This window comes from Strix aluco, chromosome 15 (genome assembly GCF_031877795.1).
Source record: "Strix aluco isolate bStrAlu1 chromosome 15, bStrAlu1.hap1, whole genome shotgun sequence".
Classification (NCBI taxonomy): domain Eukaryota; kingdom Metazoa; phylum Chordata; class Aves; order Strigiformes; family Strigidae; genus Strix; species Strix aluco.
The window spans coordinates 11,153,177-11,173,440 of record NC_133945.1 but is presented as its reverse complement, the minus strand read 5'-3'; the positions used below and the strand labels follow the sequence as shown (position 1 = coordinate 11,173,440).

The window sequence follows — 20,264 nt, the reverse complement described above, 5'->3', positions numbered from 1 at the left end:
TTGTGCTGGCTCTGGCACTTTCCTGATCCCTTACTGGGCCATCTTAGATCCCTAAACTGGCAGAAAATGATCAGCCACAGAAAGTGAAGAGTTTCTGACTCAGCATGGCTAAAGCTGGACGCAAGCCCAAGGCAGTGTGAGGGCGACGCAGCCACGCTCCCATCAGAGAGCTGAGAGAGGCTCAGCCCTCTTCTCTGCTTGCACCTTAGGAGCCGTAGTTGCTTTCTAGATCCCCTCTACCCTCCACAGAGAGAGAGGATCCTTCAGTGGATGATTCAACTGCCGTAAGGTCTGAATTGCCATAAGGTCTGAATTGCTCACTCTCCATTGACTGCAGGGTGAACCATCATCCACAGGCTCCTAATTCAAACTTCAGTCTCATGTATCAGGTGTGTTGGGATGAATATTTTCCATTTGACTGAAAATGGGGCGTCGACTCTTTAGAAAATACTGCTGTCTTCAGCTCTGCAACAGATACACAGCCCCTGGCATTTCGAGCTGTCTTGCTCTCCAGACATTCCTTGTGTCAGGGATAGGCAGCAAGGTCTCAAGGCAGAGTAACAGATCAGCCTGCACTGCTGAGCAAATACGACTGCCACGGGTTCCCATGGAAGTCGTATGTGCTCAGGACACAGCAGGAGCAGGACCATCGCAGTAAGAACTGCAAGTGAAATTTTGGTGCTTGCAAGAAGTGCTTTGGACACTTATGTAGGAACCAAAGTTACAAATCCAGAGCTGATAGTGTTCACATTCTGCCAGCAGAGACCCTGAATCACTGTTAAGGCTAATAGGATTTTGAATGTAGTCACTGTGAAAATAGATGTAAAATTGGTAATAGAGCCTGGAAGGAGAAGCAGGTTAAACTTTGTTACCAGGTTGCTCCCCTGTACCATTAACTTGTTGTATGGGGGTCTCTGTAGAAAGCTGGTGACACCCCAGAGACTGTGGCTGTCCTAGAGCAGCTGTTTGATTACTACAATTACTGATTTATTTCATGTAGCAGACATCAGGAGTAGGAACAACTAGCTGTACCTGCAAGGCTACACCCACGTGATATGTGTGTGAAATCTGAATGGTGGTGCAGCTACGAGAGAGGAGGCTGCTTCATGTGCCGTGAAACAGGGGGAAACCACATGCAGGTTAGGGAGCAGTGAGTCACTGAAGATGCTTTTGTGTTGGTTTGGAGTTAGGAAAGGCAGGTTAGGATGAAAAGAAAGAAGGGAGAAATAGAAAGTTACAGAGACTGAGGGGGCAGTTATGGTAAATCTATAGCATAAAACTAAAGTTACTGTCATCTAAAGCTGATCTGTGCTGCAAATTTAAGGAAAGAAAGGAAGAAGAGAATATGGAGGGATAACAAAGTAGGGCACTCTCTAGCCAACAGACTGACTCTTCACACCAGCTTTAGTTCACGCAGCTAAAGGCAGCACTCTAACAGTTGTATGGTACCTTGTACTTGTACTGGTATTGCACTTGCACGTGCATTGTACCGTGGGGCCAGCTCCAGCTTCTGGTTACATCTCAAGAGTCTGCTTGACAAGCTATGTAACAAGAAAGCCTTTGCTGCTACACTTGCTCACGTTTGTTTTGCTGTTGCTCTATTTGCAGTCTAACTACTGCAAGCCAGACCGTATCTCCTACTTAATAAATCAATATTTTGCTCTGTTGATGTTATCTATCTGGTGTGGCAGGACGAAGTTGATTTTGGGTCAAACTGATAAAGTTGGGCTGCACCACCTTTAATACACCCACACTGGAGAGGTGAGCACAGGGATGCCGGGGCAACGTGCAGCCAGGACATGTTTAGCAATGCAAAGAGTGAGTAATGTTGCTAGCCACAAACAGCTCAAAGGAAATAATTGAACTTCTAACTCCAGAAAATCACAACTGCTGTCTGAAACAGGACATGGCTCTGGATGACTCTCTGATGTGGCCTCCTGTGGCTCCTGCCCTTGTTTAAAAGGAATTCATTGCAGTAAAAGCCAGCAGGAATTATCTGAGGCTGCAGTCCTGGATGCACTGCTGGTCAAGGAAGGGCACAGACATTTTGGAGGATTTAAGTTAATTTAAAGGATGCAGGGCAGATGCTTTACTGGCTGGCTCTCCCCAGGCTGGTTAACTGTCAGCGCAGTGGCTGTGCTTAGGGGTCAGTGGACGATGCCCACGCTCCATGTCCTCACCAGAACCACCTGGTTCACATGCGGTGGCAGGGGATTGCCACGTGGGCTCGAGGGACCAAGGACAACCTGGCTGTGAGCACCCTGAGGGGCCTGGCTGCCCCAGGAATGCACCCGGAGCGGTGTCAGCGCCTGGCAGGTGGTTTGTGCTCAGCTCTGTGTGCTCAGGCAGGGGAGCACGTAGCAGCGCGGCTTCGGAGCGAAACACGTACCAGACACATTATTGAGACAGGAATTTCTTGTCATCGCAAGAGCTTGACTTACCTTTGTCATTTTAATGCATTGCACTCAGAGCCTGGTTTAAAAAAACCCAATATGTTCACCCCTCCACCCCGGCTTTTCAGAGATAATTTAAGTCTCTTTCTGAAAGGTCTTTTTATGATTTCAGCAGCTCCCAGGGCAAGGATGAAATACCAGGAGAGAGGCAGCAACACGTAACTTTTGCACTTCAGGGTGCTGCCGGTCAAACAAAACCCTGCAGGAACAAACATTTTCACAGGGCGCAGAGCATGTGCCATCGCAAGTTCTCATCGCAATGCCCACATTCTGCATCCTGTGCCAGCCCTGATCCTTCTTGCCTGTCTTTACAGCCCCTCTGCCTCTTCACTCACTTGAGCAGGCAGGGTTGAGTCATCCTAGGCATGCTCTGAGGGAAACTGTTGCCTCCAGCCCATTTCTTGGAAACCAATAAAAAAAAAAAATCTCAGAAATGTTGCAACATACTTGCTTCTTCTGCTTCTGGGCAGCTGTTGTGCCATAACATCTCCACACCACGCAGGCAGCTCTAGTGTACAACCAAGCAGACGCTTGCTCTGGGACTGTGCTAACCATAACTATGCTGACCTTCAGATCAAGTCCACTTCCTTCCCTACCTTCTTTGCATGTGCAAGGCTGAGGACCCATATTTGCTGAGTAATGGCCTTTTATGATCCAACCTTTGGATAAATGTACCTTTAGCCTTGTGCTTCCTGATCATATAAGGCAGCTCTTTCTTCCCTAAACAGTCTTATTCCATTGGCTGTTTATTGCCAATATCCTCCTGAAAATCACTACTCAACCAGGTAGATCTCAATTCTTTCTGTACAAGATTTAAACCTTTATGAGGGATACAAGCTCCAGGTGTTTAGCACCTTTGACTTAAAATAATTCCATTCTCCTGCCTTGTTCCCCTTCTGAAGCCTGCCAGGTCACCTGGCTTCATTAACTTCTTCCCTCTATCTCTTAGAAGCTGCTCTTGCAAAATGAAGAGTCCTCCCAGAAGTTTCAAATCTAATTTTGTCTTCCATTCCACTCATGAATCCACTCATGATCACTTGATCCAAGCTAATTTTCCATGGCTAGCTATTACATGTCCTCTACTTCAGACACAAAGTCTGAAATCACATCCCTTCTGGGCAGTTCAGAGCCGACTTTATGAAGAAGTTTATGGGCTACAACCCCCAGGGATACATGGGCTTTACCATTATTAACAACCTTTGATCTCCACTTGACATCAAGAAAGCTAAAGTCTCCCATAACAATACTATTTTTCTCTCCAGTAACACAGAGATCTCAAACTCTACCGAAATCTGAATCTGCAGGTTTCTAATAGGATTCAAAGAAACCTTTTCATTTCCCCATGTCAGTGGAGTGTTTGGAGGGTCATAGTACTGCTAATAAAGGACCTTGAGGTCTCAGGGGGAGGAGGAGGTTACAGAGGAATGCCAAGCACCTTTTCCCATGTATATGTTCTTGCACACACATGCATGGGTTTGTAATTTGAAACTCTCTTTACTTCTGGACAGGCTTTGCAAACTGCTTAGACCACATTCTCTGAGGTGTTTAAAGAGGGTGGAGTATGCAGTATTTATTTAGGTACTCTACAAACCTTAATAAGAATCGAGTGCTTGTAGCAATCGCAGAGAGCAAACAGAAAGCCAGCTGGCAGAAACTGAACAGTGCCACTGCATTTTTATTGCTTCTAACCCCCCAAAACCAGATTATTACTAAAAAAATGTCTTTTTTAATTTCATTTATCTCTGATCCTGCATTAATTTGTCTGCTGTGTGCAGCAGTATTATTAGCTGTACTCTATTTTTCAACTGGCTATAAAAATTCAGCTTTTAAATTTCCTCCTGGTCCAACTCCTCTTCCGATCATTGGTAACCTGCACTTGGTGGATCTTAGAAGGCAAGATAAATCACTAATGAAGGTAGGACAAAAACCCCCAAACCCAGACCCTCATAGATTTTAACGCTGCCTGGGATATATCAGTGAGAATTTTTTGTCTTTTTTTTAATTCAAACTAAATTGTAAAGGTGTGAAAATAGTTTTATAATATTTTTTCTGGGCTTCTTCTAGCCAATGTCTGTGTCGATGCAATGTCATTTATGAGCGATCAACCATTAAAAAAAGACCTCTGGGTAATATGGGATTTCTTCATGTAATTGTGATGATGTACATGAAGTATATAATGCTTGTGGGATTTGGAATATTAATTTGACAGCTCAGACACCCAGAAATCTTTTAAAGCATTAGGACATAACTAACATGAAATGAAATTTCTTCCCTCTCCTCTGCCCTGGAGAACTGGCAAGGGGAATTCCACGATGCAGTGACCCCAAAACTGCTTCAGAGAGGGCCAAATCCAGATGCCCCATCACAAAATCCACTTCCCTCTTGAATTGGATACGCATTAAAATCTAGACAGCAGCACAAGCAAGGGATGGAAAAGTTGCGCTAAGGAACTAGAATGAATAGCCTGTAAGCTCTTCTATTAACCTGTCATTAAGGCAACTTACCCCGCTTATGGTGGTAAACAATTCTTCGGTGCAAGACAAGGCAGGCACAGCCCAGGGTGTTTATGTCGGGCTGCTGAGTGCTCCCCCCTCGCTTTGGCAGACAGCACCCTCGGGGACCGACCTGCACCAGGGTCAGGGAGAGAGTGAGCAAACAGACAGCGGCGGTTCATGACCAGGCGTTGACACGGCTCCCGTAACACCAGTGCTCAGCAAACACCGGCAGGTCTCTGGGAGCAGCCAGGCGGTGGGTTAGTGCTGCCATGGGGTGAGGCTCCCAGCACCTGGTGTTGTTATGGGCAGTGGCAGGGTTGGGGTCAGTTTACCCAGCGGGGCTGGGCAGACGTTGCTGCAGTCTCTGAGCGGTGGTTTGGAATTACCTCAGCATGCTTTCATCACCTGCTAGGCTCTGTTTGGTATTGCCTGTGTTCCCCTTTACTTTGGGATTACTCCAGAGGGGTTATCCCTCCATCTCACCCTGCAGAGAGCAAAAAATGGTGATTGACTGAGCAGCAGACACCAGCGTTCGCTGGCTGGGCACCCTGACGGGGTGGCCCCCTCTCCCCTGTGAAAGCTGCTGGTGGACCCAGCGCGGGCTGAGGCTGCACACATACACCGTGTTTGCTTAAGCAGCAGATTTCAACTGCGGCTTCCCACCACCTTGCTCCAGCCTGGCCCAAACTCTTCTCAGCTGTCCCCGAGCGCTGTTTTCAAGCTGCCAGGGAGCAAGATGCAACCGCAGCGATGGGGCAGAGGCAGGCAGGAGCAGTCAGCCTCCCACAGTCCCCAGTGCAGTGACAAGGAGATACATGGGCAGGGGCTGCGGGGGGAATGACAGTCTGACCCTTGTAAAATGCAGGCGTGTAGCAGCAGGCACACACATGATGGGCTTTACAGAGCATGGATTCCCCCGCCAGCCTGCCTCACTCTGCTGCAGACCCCTTTTCCTGCCAAAGAGGAGTGGGGATCTGCGCACAGCACGGTGGCTCCAGGAGCAGATGTAGGACATGCCAGCAGGACCGCATGCTCCTGGAAGGGTTTTCAGCCTCCTGAGGTACTGTGTTGCCTTTGAAAACTGCCCGGCAAGGCATAGCTTTGGTCGGGAGCTGCAGAGAATTTGTCCTGGGGCGTGTAGCAGTGAAAGAGCCTCTCTGTTACAGCAAAGATACATCCAGAGCCTTCTCAGTGCAAAACAAGCATCACTTTGTGTACAAGCATGGGGACAGCCAGTGGTTCAGGCAGCTGTCTGCTCCTGCTGTGGGTTTTTCCCTGCTGTGCCCAGCTGAGCTTTAGGTACCAAAGACAGGTCCAAGCAGAGGGGCATGGATTTGCAATATGTGGTCATCCAGGGCAAACTAAATGCCTGGCATGGGGCAAACTGCTCCTCTGGTCTAGTAGCAGGGATGCAGGAGTGCTTTGGTATGAGAGGAGCATCGTACCAAAGATTTCCTGTGTGACAGCATCATTTGCACTGAAATGTCTTCTCTGTTTTCATCTTTCTCCGATTTGCCAACTTGTGTTGCCATTTGAGGTCCGGTCTTTAACTCTAGGTGGGTTTTTTGTTTTGCATTTACTTTCTCCTTAACAGCAAAACCAGATTAGTAATGCACTGATGGGGGGTGGGGGTTCTTTCATGGAAAGAAGCCTAAAATCCATACAGATGTCAGCCAGGCATCCCTACAAAATGCCTCGTGCTTGACCATGATGAGCTCCGGCTCACAGGCACCATTCTGCAGGTAGCGGCTCCACAGCCATTCCCAGCAGGATGCCAGGATGTAATATGTCCTTTCAGAAAGCAATGGGCACTTGCCCCATGCACGCTCCCTCCCTTCCTGACCATCACAGCTCGACTCTTTTTCAGCTTGCGGAAAAATACGGCCCCATCTTCACCCTCCACTTTGGGTTCCAGAAAGTTGTGGTCCTGACCGGGTACGAAGTTGTGCGGGAGGCGCTTGTGAACTACACAGAGGAGTTTGTAGACAGACCATCCATCCCAATATTTGACCAAATTCAGAACGGAAACGGTACTAGAGCAATGAGCGGGGGTGGGCGGGAGGGACGACGCCGTCGCTTAGTGCCAGCCTAACTGTGCATCCCTGGAGCCCGGCTTTTAAACATCCCCCTTGGACCCTTCTGAAGCCAAGCCAACAGAAAACATTTGGCTTTCCTCGTTTGCACACAATGCTTCCTGGCTTTTCATAAGTTTTGCTAATGCACTTGTGGCTGACCCATATCCTAAATATTCAAGGGTGAGGAGTGGGATTTTTAAAGGCACTGTGGTAATTCTGAGGTTAATTTCCATAAGATGTCAATGAGAGTGGCTCGCCACTGCATTTTCCTTCCCCACAGTTTCAGGGGACTTTGGACTAACTGGTTTGGCTGTTTGGAGCTGTAGGGCTTTTCCCTTCCTCCCACTGGCAGGTGCCACAATTTTGGACATCATCAGTCCCTCATGCCTTGCCTCCCACTCTTGGGATCTTGGGTGGACCAACATGAAACAGGTTCAGGCAGAAACAATAGGCTGAGGATGGGAATGCACCCCCACAAACAACCCCATAGTTTTTTCAAGGCAATTCTCCATCCCTTGGTATTTCAGAGGACCTTTTATCTTGTTTTTCCATCCTCTGCTTCAGCTGAGGCTTTAGCTTTCAGCATCCAAAAGGCAGCTTTATATGCTGGTCACAGGCTGAAGTTGGGATTACAATTAGAAATTAAATTACCCAGACATAATATCAATAGATGAATTTATCGCTACATAAGGAAAAGGAATCGATGGGGAGAAAAGCATTTTTCAGAGCTAATTTACATGTAAAATATCCCTGTGGGAGACTGTCAGTATTGCACTATAAGTCCTTTTACGCTTACCTTCTCAGCCCAAGTCTGAGCCACTTAGAGGTGACTCACAGAGCTGTTAAGTAACTATGGTCACCAATTTTCCCATGAAACATTTTTTCTTCAGAAAATTCCAATTTGTTGACTCTGAAGCTGTTTGCAGAAAAAGAATGATCCAGATGAATCTGCATGAATTAAAGAAAAATTAAAAATGAAGTTTAGAAATTTGCTTTAACATTTTTAGAGCAAGAAGTTTTGCTTTCCAAATTAAAACTACACTGCATTAAAATAATGCTTATTCTAGAACAAACACATTTAAAAACCTTGCAACCAAGATGAAGATGCAAAGTGCTGGAATACAGCTTTTCAATTGACACAATCTGAGATAGTCTTTGGATTACTGACACAATTTTTTCTTTCGCTATTTCCAAGTCTCTGACAGGATGAAATACCCATCCCTGCTTGGTGGTGTTAGTGATCATTAAGGCATGAGCTCAGAAACCTACATAAAATTACAGTATTTTTGCCACTGCTGATATACAGTGTTGCTGTGAATCTCAATAGAACAGTTCAGCGCTGACCAGGGTTGAGGAGACTGAATTATCCCATCCCACACAGATAAAATACCTTTATGACTGGAATAGGATGAACGGAGAAGATACAAGGTTGTTGCTTGAGGCCTTAGACTTGCAACCAAACAGGGTCAGAAAGGTTGCATGATTGACTTACACCAACATCTCTCCCCAGCTCTACAGCCAACCCGTACTGGTCTGAAAGTCATACATGCTTATCTTGCACTCAGGAGAGGGCTGGGGCAAACTGGGTTGGGTGGGAGCTTGTTTTTCCCGAACTACAGGCTCTGTGAGACTGGGAGAAAGGAGCTGAGAGGGTACAAGGGATAGGGCACACAGAAATGGGAGACCCTTAGTCCCTAAATCCATGGGAAACTGGGCAGCAGAAACACTTGTGGAGATCCCTCCTCATCCAGTCCCCTATTTTGTTTCGTGTGGTGGGGCTCCTCCGCCCATGAGCCCAGCGGCGATGTCTCACGGCCTCCCCAGGTTTGTTCTTCTCTATTGGGGAGCTGTGGAGAACAACGCGGAGATTCACTGTATCCAGCATGCGCAACCTCGGCATGGGGAAAAAAATGATAGAAGGGAGAATTTTTGAGGAGCTTCACTTCCTTATCGAGATGATCAAATCCTTCAAAGGTGAGCTGGAGACCATCACAGTGCTATACAGCCTCATATGTGTCACTGCTGCTGCAACATCTCACTAACGTTTCCATCCTCCTCCCATTGCAGGGGAACCTTTTAGCCTGACGTCCTTCAACTGTGCTCCAATCAACATCACCTTCATCATGCTGTTTGGGGACAGGTTTGACTATAAGGATCCAACATTTCTCACTCTATTAAGACTCATAGATGAAGTTATGATTCTTCTGGGATCTCCATATTTGAGTGTAAGTAACCCGTCCCACAGATTAACATGTTTTTACACTGGCACAAACCACAGGATTTAGTTCAGCAGTTTTCAAATGTTCAGAACCAGCCATTACACCTAAAATGTGACAGTTCTCCACGTACCACCTTGGTCACCACAAATGTGCTGCCAGATTCCCCTTTGCTATTCTCCTTTTGAACCACCCTGCACATCTGTGTGGCACTAATACGAGAACAGAACTATGGTTATTTTAGTTCCACAGATGTTTTGGTTTGTTGTTTTTTTTTTTTTTTTTTTTCTTTTTCAGCATAATGCACCATCTAGGCTTTCTTTGCCCTTGGTGCATTTTCTAAAAAGACACATTCAATGTTGATGTCTAGGTGAGTGAGATTTCACAGACTGCATTAAAAACACTTCCTTGGAAAGTGCCAGGAAAACTTCACTTATTTTCAAACTATCATACCCAGTCCTTCATAAATGATGTTGGAAAAAACTAACTAGATTCATACTGATCTAAAGTGGCTGGTGGCCTGGCACAGTGGAGCCCCAACTCTGTTGAGAGGCTGACTAGGCTGTTACTGGTAGAGGATCTGTTCCCACAGAACAGCATAAATGCTTAAAATTAGGTAGTACTAAAGAAAGGCTCAAAGGTTGCAAAGCCCTCCATTACAAAAATCTGACCAGGAAGTCCCTAGGATACTAAGATACTACTGCTACAGGACAAAACTCAACTGATATGTCATGCCTTAGGACAAAGCTGTTTCAGCACGATGAAATTTCTGCAGACTTAATGCTTCTCTTTTTTAATTCCTCATTAGTATTTCAATTTCTACCCGTTCCTTGGATTTCTTTTCAAAACCCACAAGATTATGCTTGGGAAAATAGAAGATGTGCGCACCATTTTAAGGCAATACATGAAGGCAAGCAGGGAGGATATCAATGAGAACAGCGTTAGGAGCTACATTGATGCACTGATATTCAAGCAACAAGAGGTATTTGCGTAGCTTTGTTGACTGCAGTGTCTCCTTCCAATTTTCTAGCTAAAACAGTTGCTGAGTCTTGATTTCAGTCATGTCATGTAAACCTATTGAAATCCATGCTGTTATTCTAGTGGTATTGAAATCAGACACCAGTCTCTTACAGTTGGTGTAATTTACTGCAGGGATTTTTCTATCAAAATTAAGATATGAAAGACACTGTTTCAGTCCACTCCTGAAATAGCAGCACTAATAATGTGAGATCAGCAACTTGTTCCTAGTAGAAAATGCATGAATTCACATGAAAACTGACTCTGCCTTTCTTTTTACAACAAATCAATTAATCATCAATACCGTTGCTCCAAGATGAACGATACACTTAAAGTACTTGAATGATAATTCATCAGTACAAGTCCTAGCCCTGCCCTGCACCTTATCCAATACAAAATATTTGGGCTCTGAGTTTTTTCTTCTTTCCAGCTGGATCTGGGCCAAACTTCGGTACTAAGTATTATACCCTCCTATGTGGAGGAAGGGTATAGTCCTAAAGCCCAGCAGAAATGGCCTGAAAGGTCATTTTGAACATTGTTGGGGATTCAAACCTGCCCTTGGAGAGGCGCCGTCCCTCAGAGGTAGGATTAGCTGAATCTCCTTCTGACCAGGGGAGAGGCTGGGCTCTTTCCAAACTTGTGAGGCTGAGTCTGTGAACAGCTTCTGGCCCTGGGCTTCAGCTTGCTTCTAGGAGGAGATGGATGCGCAACCAAAACGCCACTCCAAACCTCCCATCTTTGGTGCTCCCATCTTTGGTGAATGCTGTGCATTCAAGATCAGGTCTATTTTATCACCCAGTTCACAAACACAAGATCATAGTCAGCAGTGTCATAGGCTATGCGGTATTTCCCAGGCTTGCTGAATACTAAGACTGGTGGTTTTAAGACCTTTCTTATCACTTGTGTTTTTCAAGGAGAAAAACAAGAAAGACAGCCTCTTTCATGATGACAACTTGATAGCATCCATACTTGACCTGGTCATGGCGGGAACAGAGACCATAGCCACAACGCTCCAGTGGGCCATTCTGCTGATGATGAAATACCCAGAGATTCAAAGTGAGCTACTTTTATTCCATCCATGGCATGGCTGATATGGGGAGGGGAGAGGCCTGGCTCTTTTTCCTTAAGAGCTGAATCCCATCTCTTTATTGTTATGAACTCCTGATGTAATGAGATGCTGATCAAATTCACAGCAAAAGTCCCTTTGCCTTGCTAGGAGAAAGAATAAGTGGAGATCAAAGTATGATGCTGGGGAAACAACCCATCCACATGCCTGAACTAGAAATAGAGCAGGGAAACCCAGGCTGGTGTTTTAAGAATCCTTTCCATCTAGACCCTGGAAAAATATGTTTTTCCTAAATCCGAATCCAAGTAGGGAATTGGCTTCCTTGCTGGGCACATCCCCTCTGTATGTTCCTTCCAGAAAAGGTGCAGGAAGAGATTGGGAGAACCGTCAAATCTGGAAGCTGGGCCACATATGAGGATCGGAAGAACATGCCATTTACAAATGCTGTGCTACATGAAGTGCAGAGATTTATCACCCTCCTGCCCCACGTTCCCCGCTGCACTGCTGTTGACACCCACTTCAGGGGCTACTTCCTTCCCAAGGTAGGTAACTGCTCCATCCCAGGAACAACCCCCCCCTCATTTTTGCTAGTGTCATTAAAGACTGGTGTCTTTACAGGGAATTATAGGACTGAAGCCCAAAGTAAGCATCCAAAATCACCCCTAGAAGAGTTTCTTCCCCTCCAGTGACTATGTTGAGTCCAGAGAGACTGGTATTGTAGAACTCAATCCCTCTTATCCTCAGGACTTCCTCACTCCACAAGTGACCTCGATTTACCTCCTTGGTGCCATCTGCACAGTGAAGTGTTTGCCAGGGAATTTACAGGATCTGCTTGATCTCTGCTTGAGGTTTTCACAGCACCTCCCAGGGTTTGGCTTCAATCCTTCGCACTGCTGGGAAAATTTCACTGACTTCTCTCTCCACGGGCTGATGGGATAAAACCCTCAGGATCTTCACCTACTCCAGGTGGAGCAAATCTCCTGGGACACCAAAGTCTGTGTCACAAATTGAACTGAAACGGAGCACTTCTGCTATATTTTGTGCCTGCATGTCCTTTTCTTCCAGGGTATAATTGTAATCCCATCACTCACCTCAGTGCTGCTGGATAAGACGCAATGGGAGACACCACATCAGTTCAACCCCAACCACTTCCTTGATGCTGAAGGGAATTTTGTAAAGAGAGAGGCTTTCCTGCCCTTCTCCACAGGTAACTAAAGGGCTATGGCAGGAGCATTTTATTACAATATACACTAACATGGTCTTCATGGCTAAGTACTGCCTTTAACTCGGTCAATAAGCAACCAGGCAACTGAATGGAGTCAATTATTCTGCATTCAGGCAAAAGGCTGCTCTCAGAGCACACCACTGAAGGGGTTGGTCCCCAAAGGTTCAACAGGAGAGAAGCAATATATGGCATCCAAAAGAAGGTGGAAAAATGCCTTAAAGCTGTCAGGAGTAGGTGGATAATAAGACAGGACTGGTGGGGCTGCCAGCATAGTTTTGTACAGGGTTTCATGAGCTCTCCTGCAAGTGAGGATACAATCCCGGGATCCTCAAGTCCTGTCTTGAGGAAAGTCCCATGTATGAGTGGGTCTGATGGACAAGGCCTCATCCATTGCCCACCAGAGCCAAAGAGGAGGGTCCCAATAAGCCTTGCACCTTGTCTGGGTATTACAGCCAGCATTTTTCTCTCAGGCTGCTTTTCGAAGAGAAAGGGCTAAGGATGCTGAGAGGGTTGGAAGAGCTAAGGATAGGGTACAACATAAATGCATAATAACCCTGTAACATGGCTGTGACTTGCTGCTGCAGGTAGCTGTGGGATAAAAGAGACCAGGCAGGCACACTGTACCAGTGTGACCGGGACAGCTACCTTTAGCAGCACAGGCTCCTCTCCTCCAAAACACTCTGGTGTGTTTCAAGGTTCCACTTCTGCTTCCACTGCAACATCTCAGATGCTAACGTGTTCATGGCAAATATTCTAATTCAATCTTTCCATCAAGTAAACACACTGCTTTCATCTACAGGGCGAAGGAACTGCATTGGAGAAAGTCTTGCCAAGATGGAGCTGTTTGTCTTCTTTGTAGGGTTGCTGCAGACGTTTACTTTTCAACCTCAGCCAGGAGTCTCAGAGTCTGACTTGGACCTTACTGTTCCCCAAACTACTTTCACATTAAGGCCTCAGCCTCAGGCAACCTGTGCTGTCCTGCGTGAATAACCACAGCCTTGCTGAAGAGCAGCCCAATGAGTGGGAAGCTGCTTAGACCCAACTTACCTACGCTAGGACTCACCACCCCCCATCCTGCCACATCACCCTTTTCACGTCCCCTTCCCACTGTCTCCATCTCCATTGCTCTCCAACACTACATCTGCTCCATAGGTTGCTGACCCCCTCTTTGCTCTTGTGCTGTGAGGGGTGCATATGATCAATTAGAAACCATGATCATGGTTGACAAACACACACTTCTTCTCAAGACAGACTGTGCATGGAGCCAATGGAGGGACCAAGGAGGTGGTCTGGTGAAGGGGATGCAGCCCACGAGTACTAGGTGTGACACCCAGGCTCCCATGGCAAAGCAGTGAGGTTCATAACGTTGCAGCAATCTGCCTGAAACCCTGAGAAAAGACACATCAACATTTGCTAAAAGCCACAGAAATACACTGTGGATCACACACTTGAATCATCTGTAGGTACCTCCTGAACTTTTCCAAGCTTCCTAATAATTATGCATAGCTTCTAGAAAAATCCTACCAGGCTAGGCAGACAAGTCAAACACCGAGAGTGAAAAAACAGATCAATTCATGGGATGGGACAACAAAGTCATTTCTACCTTGGAACAGTGTCCTGAAAGATGCCCCAGAGTCTGCAAACCCATTTAGATAAGCACGTGCTGTTACTACCAAGTTCAACACTGCTTCAGTCTGAATGAAAGAAGATCTACATTTCTAAGTTTGCAGTGTAAATCATAAGGCCATGTGAGATTTGTACCAGCAACTAATCGTAAAAGGCTAATACAGACCCATTTCTAGTTTTATGGATCTCTGTCTTTCCTGACCTTGTTAAATAGGAGCAAACACTGTTCCTCTCTTCATACCTCCTGGGTAATGCTAAGAGCTGACATCAGCAGTCAATCTCGTATTTGGGATGGTCTGGCCATTGGAACCAGCCATGCAATTTCCTTGCAAATGATGTCTAATTTCACGGTGCTTGTGTTGCACACACACACACGTAAGGAGAATTGGGATCAGGGATTAGACAAGACCTGATTTGGGTTGTTTTCCTTTCCTCTGTAGCTTTGTCTGGCTGTTATCCCCTTCTGTAGCACTCTTATCTGCCATCGTATTCCACAATCTTATTCCAGTTGATGTATAGCTCAGGCAATTTTTCATCCATTTATCTGCCTGTGAATTGCCGCTTCTCCATATGCATTTTCTTATCCTGTGCTTTATCATATTGTTTGTTTCCCCCTTCATGGGAACCAAATAAAGTTTTAATCCCATGTTTTCATTATATTTCATATGCCTGCCACCCAACTTTGCATTACACAGAAATGCAAATGCCATGAAAGATTGATCCTGAGCCCAGAGTGACAACAAATATTATCATTTTACTTGTATCTCACAGGTGAGAGGTTCTGCATACCCTCATCCTAGTGAAAACCAGCTCAACAGGAGACCCTCTGTATCTGCACAGTGGTTTCTCCAGGCCAAAGCGCTTTCCCTTTGTGCTCAGCTATGGGCTACTAGTCAGTCCTGGGGATAGCCTTGTTTTTTCACTTTTATGTCTTCAACTCTTGCTTTCAGAGGCTGAATGAAAGGTTGCCATCATAGCTTCACTGATACTGGTGCTATCCCTCTGTTTAGTGCCTTGGACCCTGAGCCTCTTACCTCCTGCCCTCACAAAGCATCACCTGCTGGGAATGTCACTCTTGAGGAGTGGTGGGCAGCAGGATGGGGTCTTCTTCAGGGAGGACAGGGAGAGACAGGTAAAGCAATTGAGGAGCAAGCCACATATCAACTCAATGAAGGAAGTCTTGGCCTTACTGAAATTAAAAAAAAGACTTTTGCCTTTGGCTTCAGAGAGGCCAGGGCTGTTCCTGCTCTAGCCCCCTCCAAAAGTAATGTGAACTCAGAAGACAGATATGGCAACAATCTAGTGCTCCAGGGGACAAAACAGGGCTGGGTTCAAATCTGCACAAATTCACTGGTGGAACCTCAGCCATGACCCCTTGCCATGGGCTCTCGGGTTCTTGGCTTCGAAGGAAAGAGATGGATCCCTTCCTACACCCATAGCAGCCTTCAGGCTCTGCTCTTTTTGGACACCACCTTCTCCACTGGCACTCCCTGGCAGGCAGAGCAGAGCCTGCAGCAGTGCTGGCTGTGTACAGAGGTTCAGCAAACTGAGCAATACCTGTGCCTCAACAAGAGCCACGAGTTACCAGGTGCAAACATCCAAGGAAAACAGGTTTCTCTGATTCCTTTGAAAAGTGCATCCTACTTGTGCCTGTGTTAGCAGATGGATGGAGTGATATGAATTAGCCAGCTCCGCAAAAGAAAGTACCTGCCTCCCATTTATTTGTTAAGCCAAACAATGGCAGAACATTGATTATGACTCAGCTACATATTTATCTAGCAGAAAACATTGCCTTTCATGGGTGGAAATACCATTTCTACATTCCTCAGTGGCCCGGAGGGTCTTCCCTCCAGCTGAAAAACATGTTTGTGCCTTGCAACACGCTGACCTGAATTGAAGGCAAATAACTTGGGGCATGACAGGTGGCTTGATTTTTAAAGTAAGATCTGAACGAATCCAACTCACACTGTCTGTGGCTCATGCCCCACGCAGCTGGCTGGGCAGCATGTCCCACAGCCCAGCCTGCCATCCCTAGCACGGCATGATGCTGGGACCAGGGGATCCTGCTCTCAGAGGGGCAATGATCAGGTCCAAGGATTGCAGCAACTGTATAGATTTGTAAAACGAGGGCTGCCTTGTGTCTGCAGGCCTCCTGCGCACTGGCCAGAGCAATAAGCATTGTGCAGAATATGATTTCTATTTTCTTTTTGCCACGAGATGGCACCAAGATCCCTCTGAGTCACAGACAGCCCAGCCCCGCAGTCCTTACTGGGGTAAAACGCCCTGCCATCCACAAATTCGAGTTGTATAAGCAGGGCAGAGCTAAACCTTGAGGCTTTATGCACTCCCAGTCCAACTGCATTCACCTACGAGCAAGGCTGGGAGCAAAGACATGTATTTACCATTAACCTGGAAGAATCAAGTGGTATGCAGGGAACAGGAAAAATTTTCTCCTCCCCATCCTACAGCAGACAAGGATCCCTCCCAGGGATTAACCAGCTCAAACACTTTGTGGGACAGTGGCTCAACCCACCTCCCACTGCAGTCCTATCAGATCCTTTTGGCCTCCACTCAGCATTTCAGACCAAGGAAGAAGCCAGCTGCTGCAAGAGAGTCCTACTGCCCTCCGTGACGAGGGGATGTGATGAGGCTCCATCTCTAGTCATTTCGGAGGAGGAGGAGAAGAAATAGGAATGTCAGGAAAAGGGAAGGTCCTAACAAATCTTACAGAAAGCTGGGAGAAGTAAGGAAAGGGGAGATGTCGCTTTGCCCAGATCTGCCCAGCTTCCATGCTGCTTCAGGAAAAAGCATTTTAGAAGCATTTCTGCAATGTTTGCATGCTTGCTGTTCATGCACGATGCTCTGGAAAGAAGTTCTGCTTATGTATCTGAGCTACCTTTGTAAAAATGTTGGGAGGGTCTTCACTTGTCTGGAGAGAGCTGTTAAGTCCCACACCAGTGCAGGCATAGCAGAGCCTGTACCCAGAAGGGGTCAAATACTGCCTAAAATGTCCAGGGTTTGGTATCTAGGATTCAAAATCAGAAGTCTGGAAAGTGTTGTAAGAGCATCTGTCAGACACAGAAAGTGCAGTTATTTGGGAATAATTTATCCCATGTGCAGTAGAGAATGGGAAAAGAGCAGGGATTAGATGATTTGTATCTAATATTACTCTCCAAGTGAAGAAATGATCCACTCTTGAGAAGCAACCTCTCCCAGAAGCTCAGAACTAAAATAACTTTCTTATGTTGTGTATTTGATGTGTAAAGTAGTGGCTGTCCTGTTATTTCCAGTCATGTATCTGGCTGGAATTTTCCAGGTAACCTTACACACCAGCCTTCCTCTGCTTCTTAGAAAAATATTTGTTCAAGAGATATTTTAAGCATATAGCCAGTACTTGCAAGGCTTTAAGTAAGACATTATTTGTATCTACTGCACAGGGATCTGGTTTCTCCTTTGTGCATCTGCTAGGCTCTGCACAAAATAATTATGTGGATTTTTCTCATTTCAGAGCCTTGGGTTTATTGGCGTAGCACAGCGCAGGCACACTGTGGATGGGGTCTCATGGTGAATCCAGCCTCTGCAGTCGTGTCCAGCTCAGATTCTTTGACCCCAGGTGGAGGTTTAAAAGTAAATTTCTGGAGCAAGCCTGTGAAGAAGATGAAAAGCTCCGTCGTGGCAAGACTTTCTCCAATGCAGTTTCTCCGCCCTGCAATGCCAAAAGCATGGCTGTCAGTGGAGTGATTGGGTAAGTGGTTGCTCACCCTGACACTTCTTCCCTATTACTTGGTAGCAACAGTGTGAGGGACAGTATAGGCCTCAGAAATGCAAAATAGCATGGTGTGATATTCAGCAGCCAACACTGCTAGTCTTCTATAGGCATTTGAACAGGGCTTTTTCACTCTGAGCCTGCAAGGAATTGATCTGGGATACCCTAGAAAGCAGCCTTCCCAAGGCAAAGGGAAGGCTGAACTTTTGCTTGAAGGCATTGAGTCTTCTGTAGGACCCAGTGGTGTCTTTAAATGCCAGGTCCTGGTGTGCCTCCAAGGTGGGCTGAGGGGCTGTTTTCAAGTCATCAAAACCCAGACAGGGTATTTCCAAACCATCCCCACTGCTGACGTCTGTGCTGTTCCCAAGGGAGACTCAGTCCTGCCACTTGGCTAATATCTTCTGAGGGGCACTTGGAACCCCATGCCCCGTGCATCAGATGCTTTTGTTACCTGTGGAGAAGGGCAGGAACGCTTTCTTCTTTACAAAGTTCCCATCCACATCAAGGAAATGGTTGGGGTTGAACTCATCTGGCGTCTCCCATTGTGTTTTATCCAGCAGCACGGAGGTGAGCAGAGGAATCACTGTCGTTCCCTGCAGCACAACCAAGCTTTGCTTTAGCATGGTAGATGTAGTCAACCTCTGGCTTTGCCCATTCAGCCGCATAACCGTTTCTCCCTTTGGGCTGTGTCTGCAAACAAACTGCTGTCTCTGAAGAACTAATTTCTGGGCTTGCACATGATCAAATGACCCTCAGTTAGTGTGAATACCCAGTTCACTGGAATTACTGACTAATATGTGATTAAATAACAACAGTTGTTGGCTGTTCCTGAGTTATGAAGCAGAAGAAAGATATGGGCCAGGCTTCCTTCCTGCCCAGCTGCTCTCTGCTTGCTCAAGCAGGCAACAGGACAATGCCATGGTACTCCAGAGGCAGAAGTGCTCTACAGGGAATGAATGGCAATGGAGAGTTAAGAGAATAAGGCACAGACTCCAGATTACAAAGACTGAGTTATGGGAAATAGGAAGCTGTGTGCATAACCCTGAAGTCACACTGCCATCGGTCTGGGCATGACGGAGATGGGGGATTAGGGAACTGACTCCTTCCCACCAAAAGCCCTGTTCTTCAAGCTCCCCCACTCCTTGTGACATTTTGACCTGTGGGTCACCGGTGTGCTGCACCCCCCTCTTCCTCTGAAGAGCAGCAAGTACCTTGGGGATGAAGTAGCCTTTAAAGTGGGTGTCAACAGAGGTGCACCGTGGAACGTGTGGCAGGAGGGTGACAAATCTCTGCACCTCGTGGATCACTGCATTGGTAAATGGCATGTTTTTCCGGTCCTCAAAGGTAGGCAAGCAGCCAGGGCTAAGAACTCGCTCAATCTCTGCGTGCACCTTTTCTGCAAGGGAAGGAAGACCAAAGGAAAGGCAGGAAGTGAGTTTCCCTCAGTGGTAAAGCACCTCCAGATCCCAACTCTTGCTGACTGTTCGTTGCACTACCCCAGGGCAAGAGCTTGCCCAGACCCTGAGAGCAGAGAGAGAACAACCCCTCAGATCCTTTGGTCCTGAACAGTAGTATACAATGCTTGGACAGAGGTGGACGGGTTCCAGATTTTGGATGCATGACAAGCTATGAAGGTTTTACAGGTGAGCATCACTTATGAAGTCACTGCAGAGTACTTCAGTACCCTACATAAGAAAAGGAAAACCATAAAGGTGTCTTACTTTGAATCTCAGGGTACTTCATCAGCAGAAGGATGGCCCACTGCAATGTCGTGGATGTTGTCTCAGTGCCAGCCATGAGCAGGTCAAGTGCAGAGGCCAATATATTTGCATCATGAAAAAGTGTATTGCTTTTATTTTGCTCCTTTAGGGAAAGAAAAAGGAAAAATCACTGCTGTTAGCATGGAAAGGGAGAACTAGGATAGGTGACCTAGTCTTCAGAAACATTACAGTGGGATGCATGTGACTCACAAGTGCCAAGATGCACTGCATTGACATACCGTTACAGAAGTGTTACAGTTTTCAGAAGAAATATTTTCACACTTGAGGTTTTACCCCCAAAAGTGAACTAACTGGACAAATTCATTGATTTTCCAACATCACATGACATTTACCTGCTCTGGGCACTGGTTATCTGATCGGCTCAGGACATCTACCCCCTGCTTGTGGATCCTGGGAAAGTAGAAAATTGAGAGGTGCAGGACTGTGCCTTCCCAAGTCAGGGAGCTGGGGTTTGTTTAGGTGTGTGCCAGGCCCTCTTAGGAGCCGCAGGAAAGTCATGAAGGCCCAGGACACCACTGGCACATCAACTCTGCTGTCCCTGCTT

The 20,264-nt window shown here is 46.5% G+C and overlaps 2 protein-coding genes across 5 annotated transcripts in view; one reads left to right on the top strand and one right to left on the bottom strand.

Moving 5' to 3' along the window:
* Positions 1-20,264, bottom strand: part of LOC141930547 (cytochrome P450 2W1-like) — a 36,942-nt gene that overhangs the window by 9,539 nt on the left and 7,139 nt on the right. For 2 of the 4 annotated variants that reach the window (XR_012625333.1, XR_012625334.1), the window contains exons 6-8: positions 19,661-19,802; positions 19,151-19,335; positions 7,820-7,971 (exon numbers count right to left, since the gene is read on the bottom strand). Coding sequence is in view for 2 of the 4 variants with exons in the window: in XM_074841558.1 (XP_074697659.1) it covers positions 17,692-17,879; positions 18,391-18,532; positions 19,151-19,335; positions 19,661-19,802 (657 nt within the window). In the remaining 2 variants the exon portion in view is untranslated. Of the gene's footprint in view, positions 1-7,683; positions 7,972-14,907; positions 17,880-18,390; positions 18,533-19,150; positions 19,336-19,660; positions 19,803-20,264 lie in introns of those variants that run through there. The other 2 variants (XM_074841558.1, XM_074841560.1) reach the window with 2 other exon arrangements.
* On the top strand, positions 4,095-14,819 carry LOC141930546 (cytochrome P450 2W1-like). The gene is made up of 9 exons (XM_074841557.1): positions 4,095-4,368; positions 6,816-6,978; positions 8,848-8,997; positions 9,091-9,248; positions 10,048-10,221; positions 11,171-11,312; positions 11,680-11,864; positions 12,388-12,529; positions 13,347-14,819. The coding sequence occupies exons 1-9, from the start codon at positions 4,171-4,173 to the stop codon at positions 13,535-13,537; spliced, it is 1,503 nt and encodes a 500-aa protein (XP_074697658.1). The 5' UTR covers positions 4,095-4,170; the 3' UTR covers positions 13,538-14,819.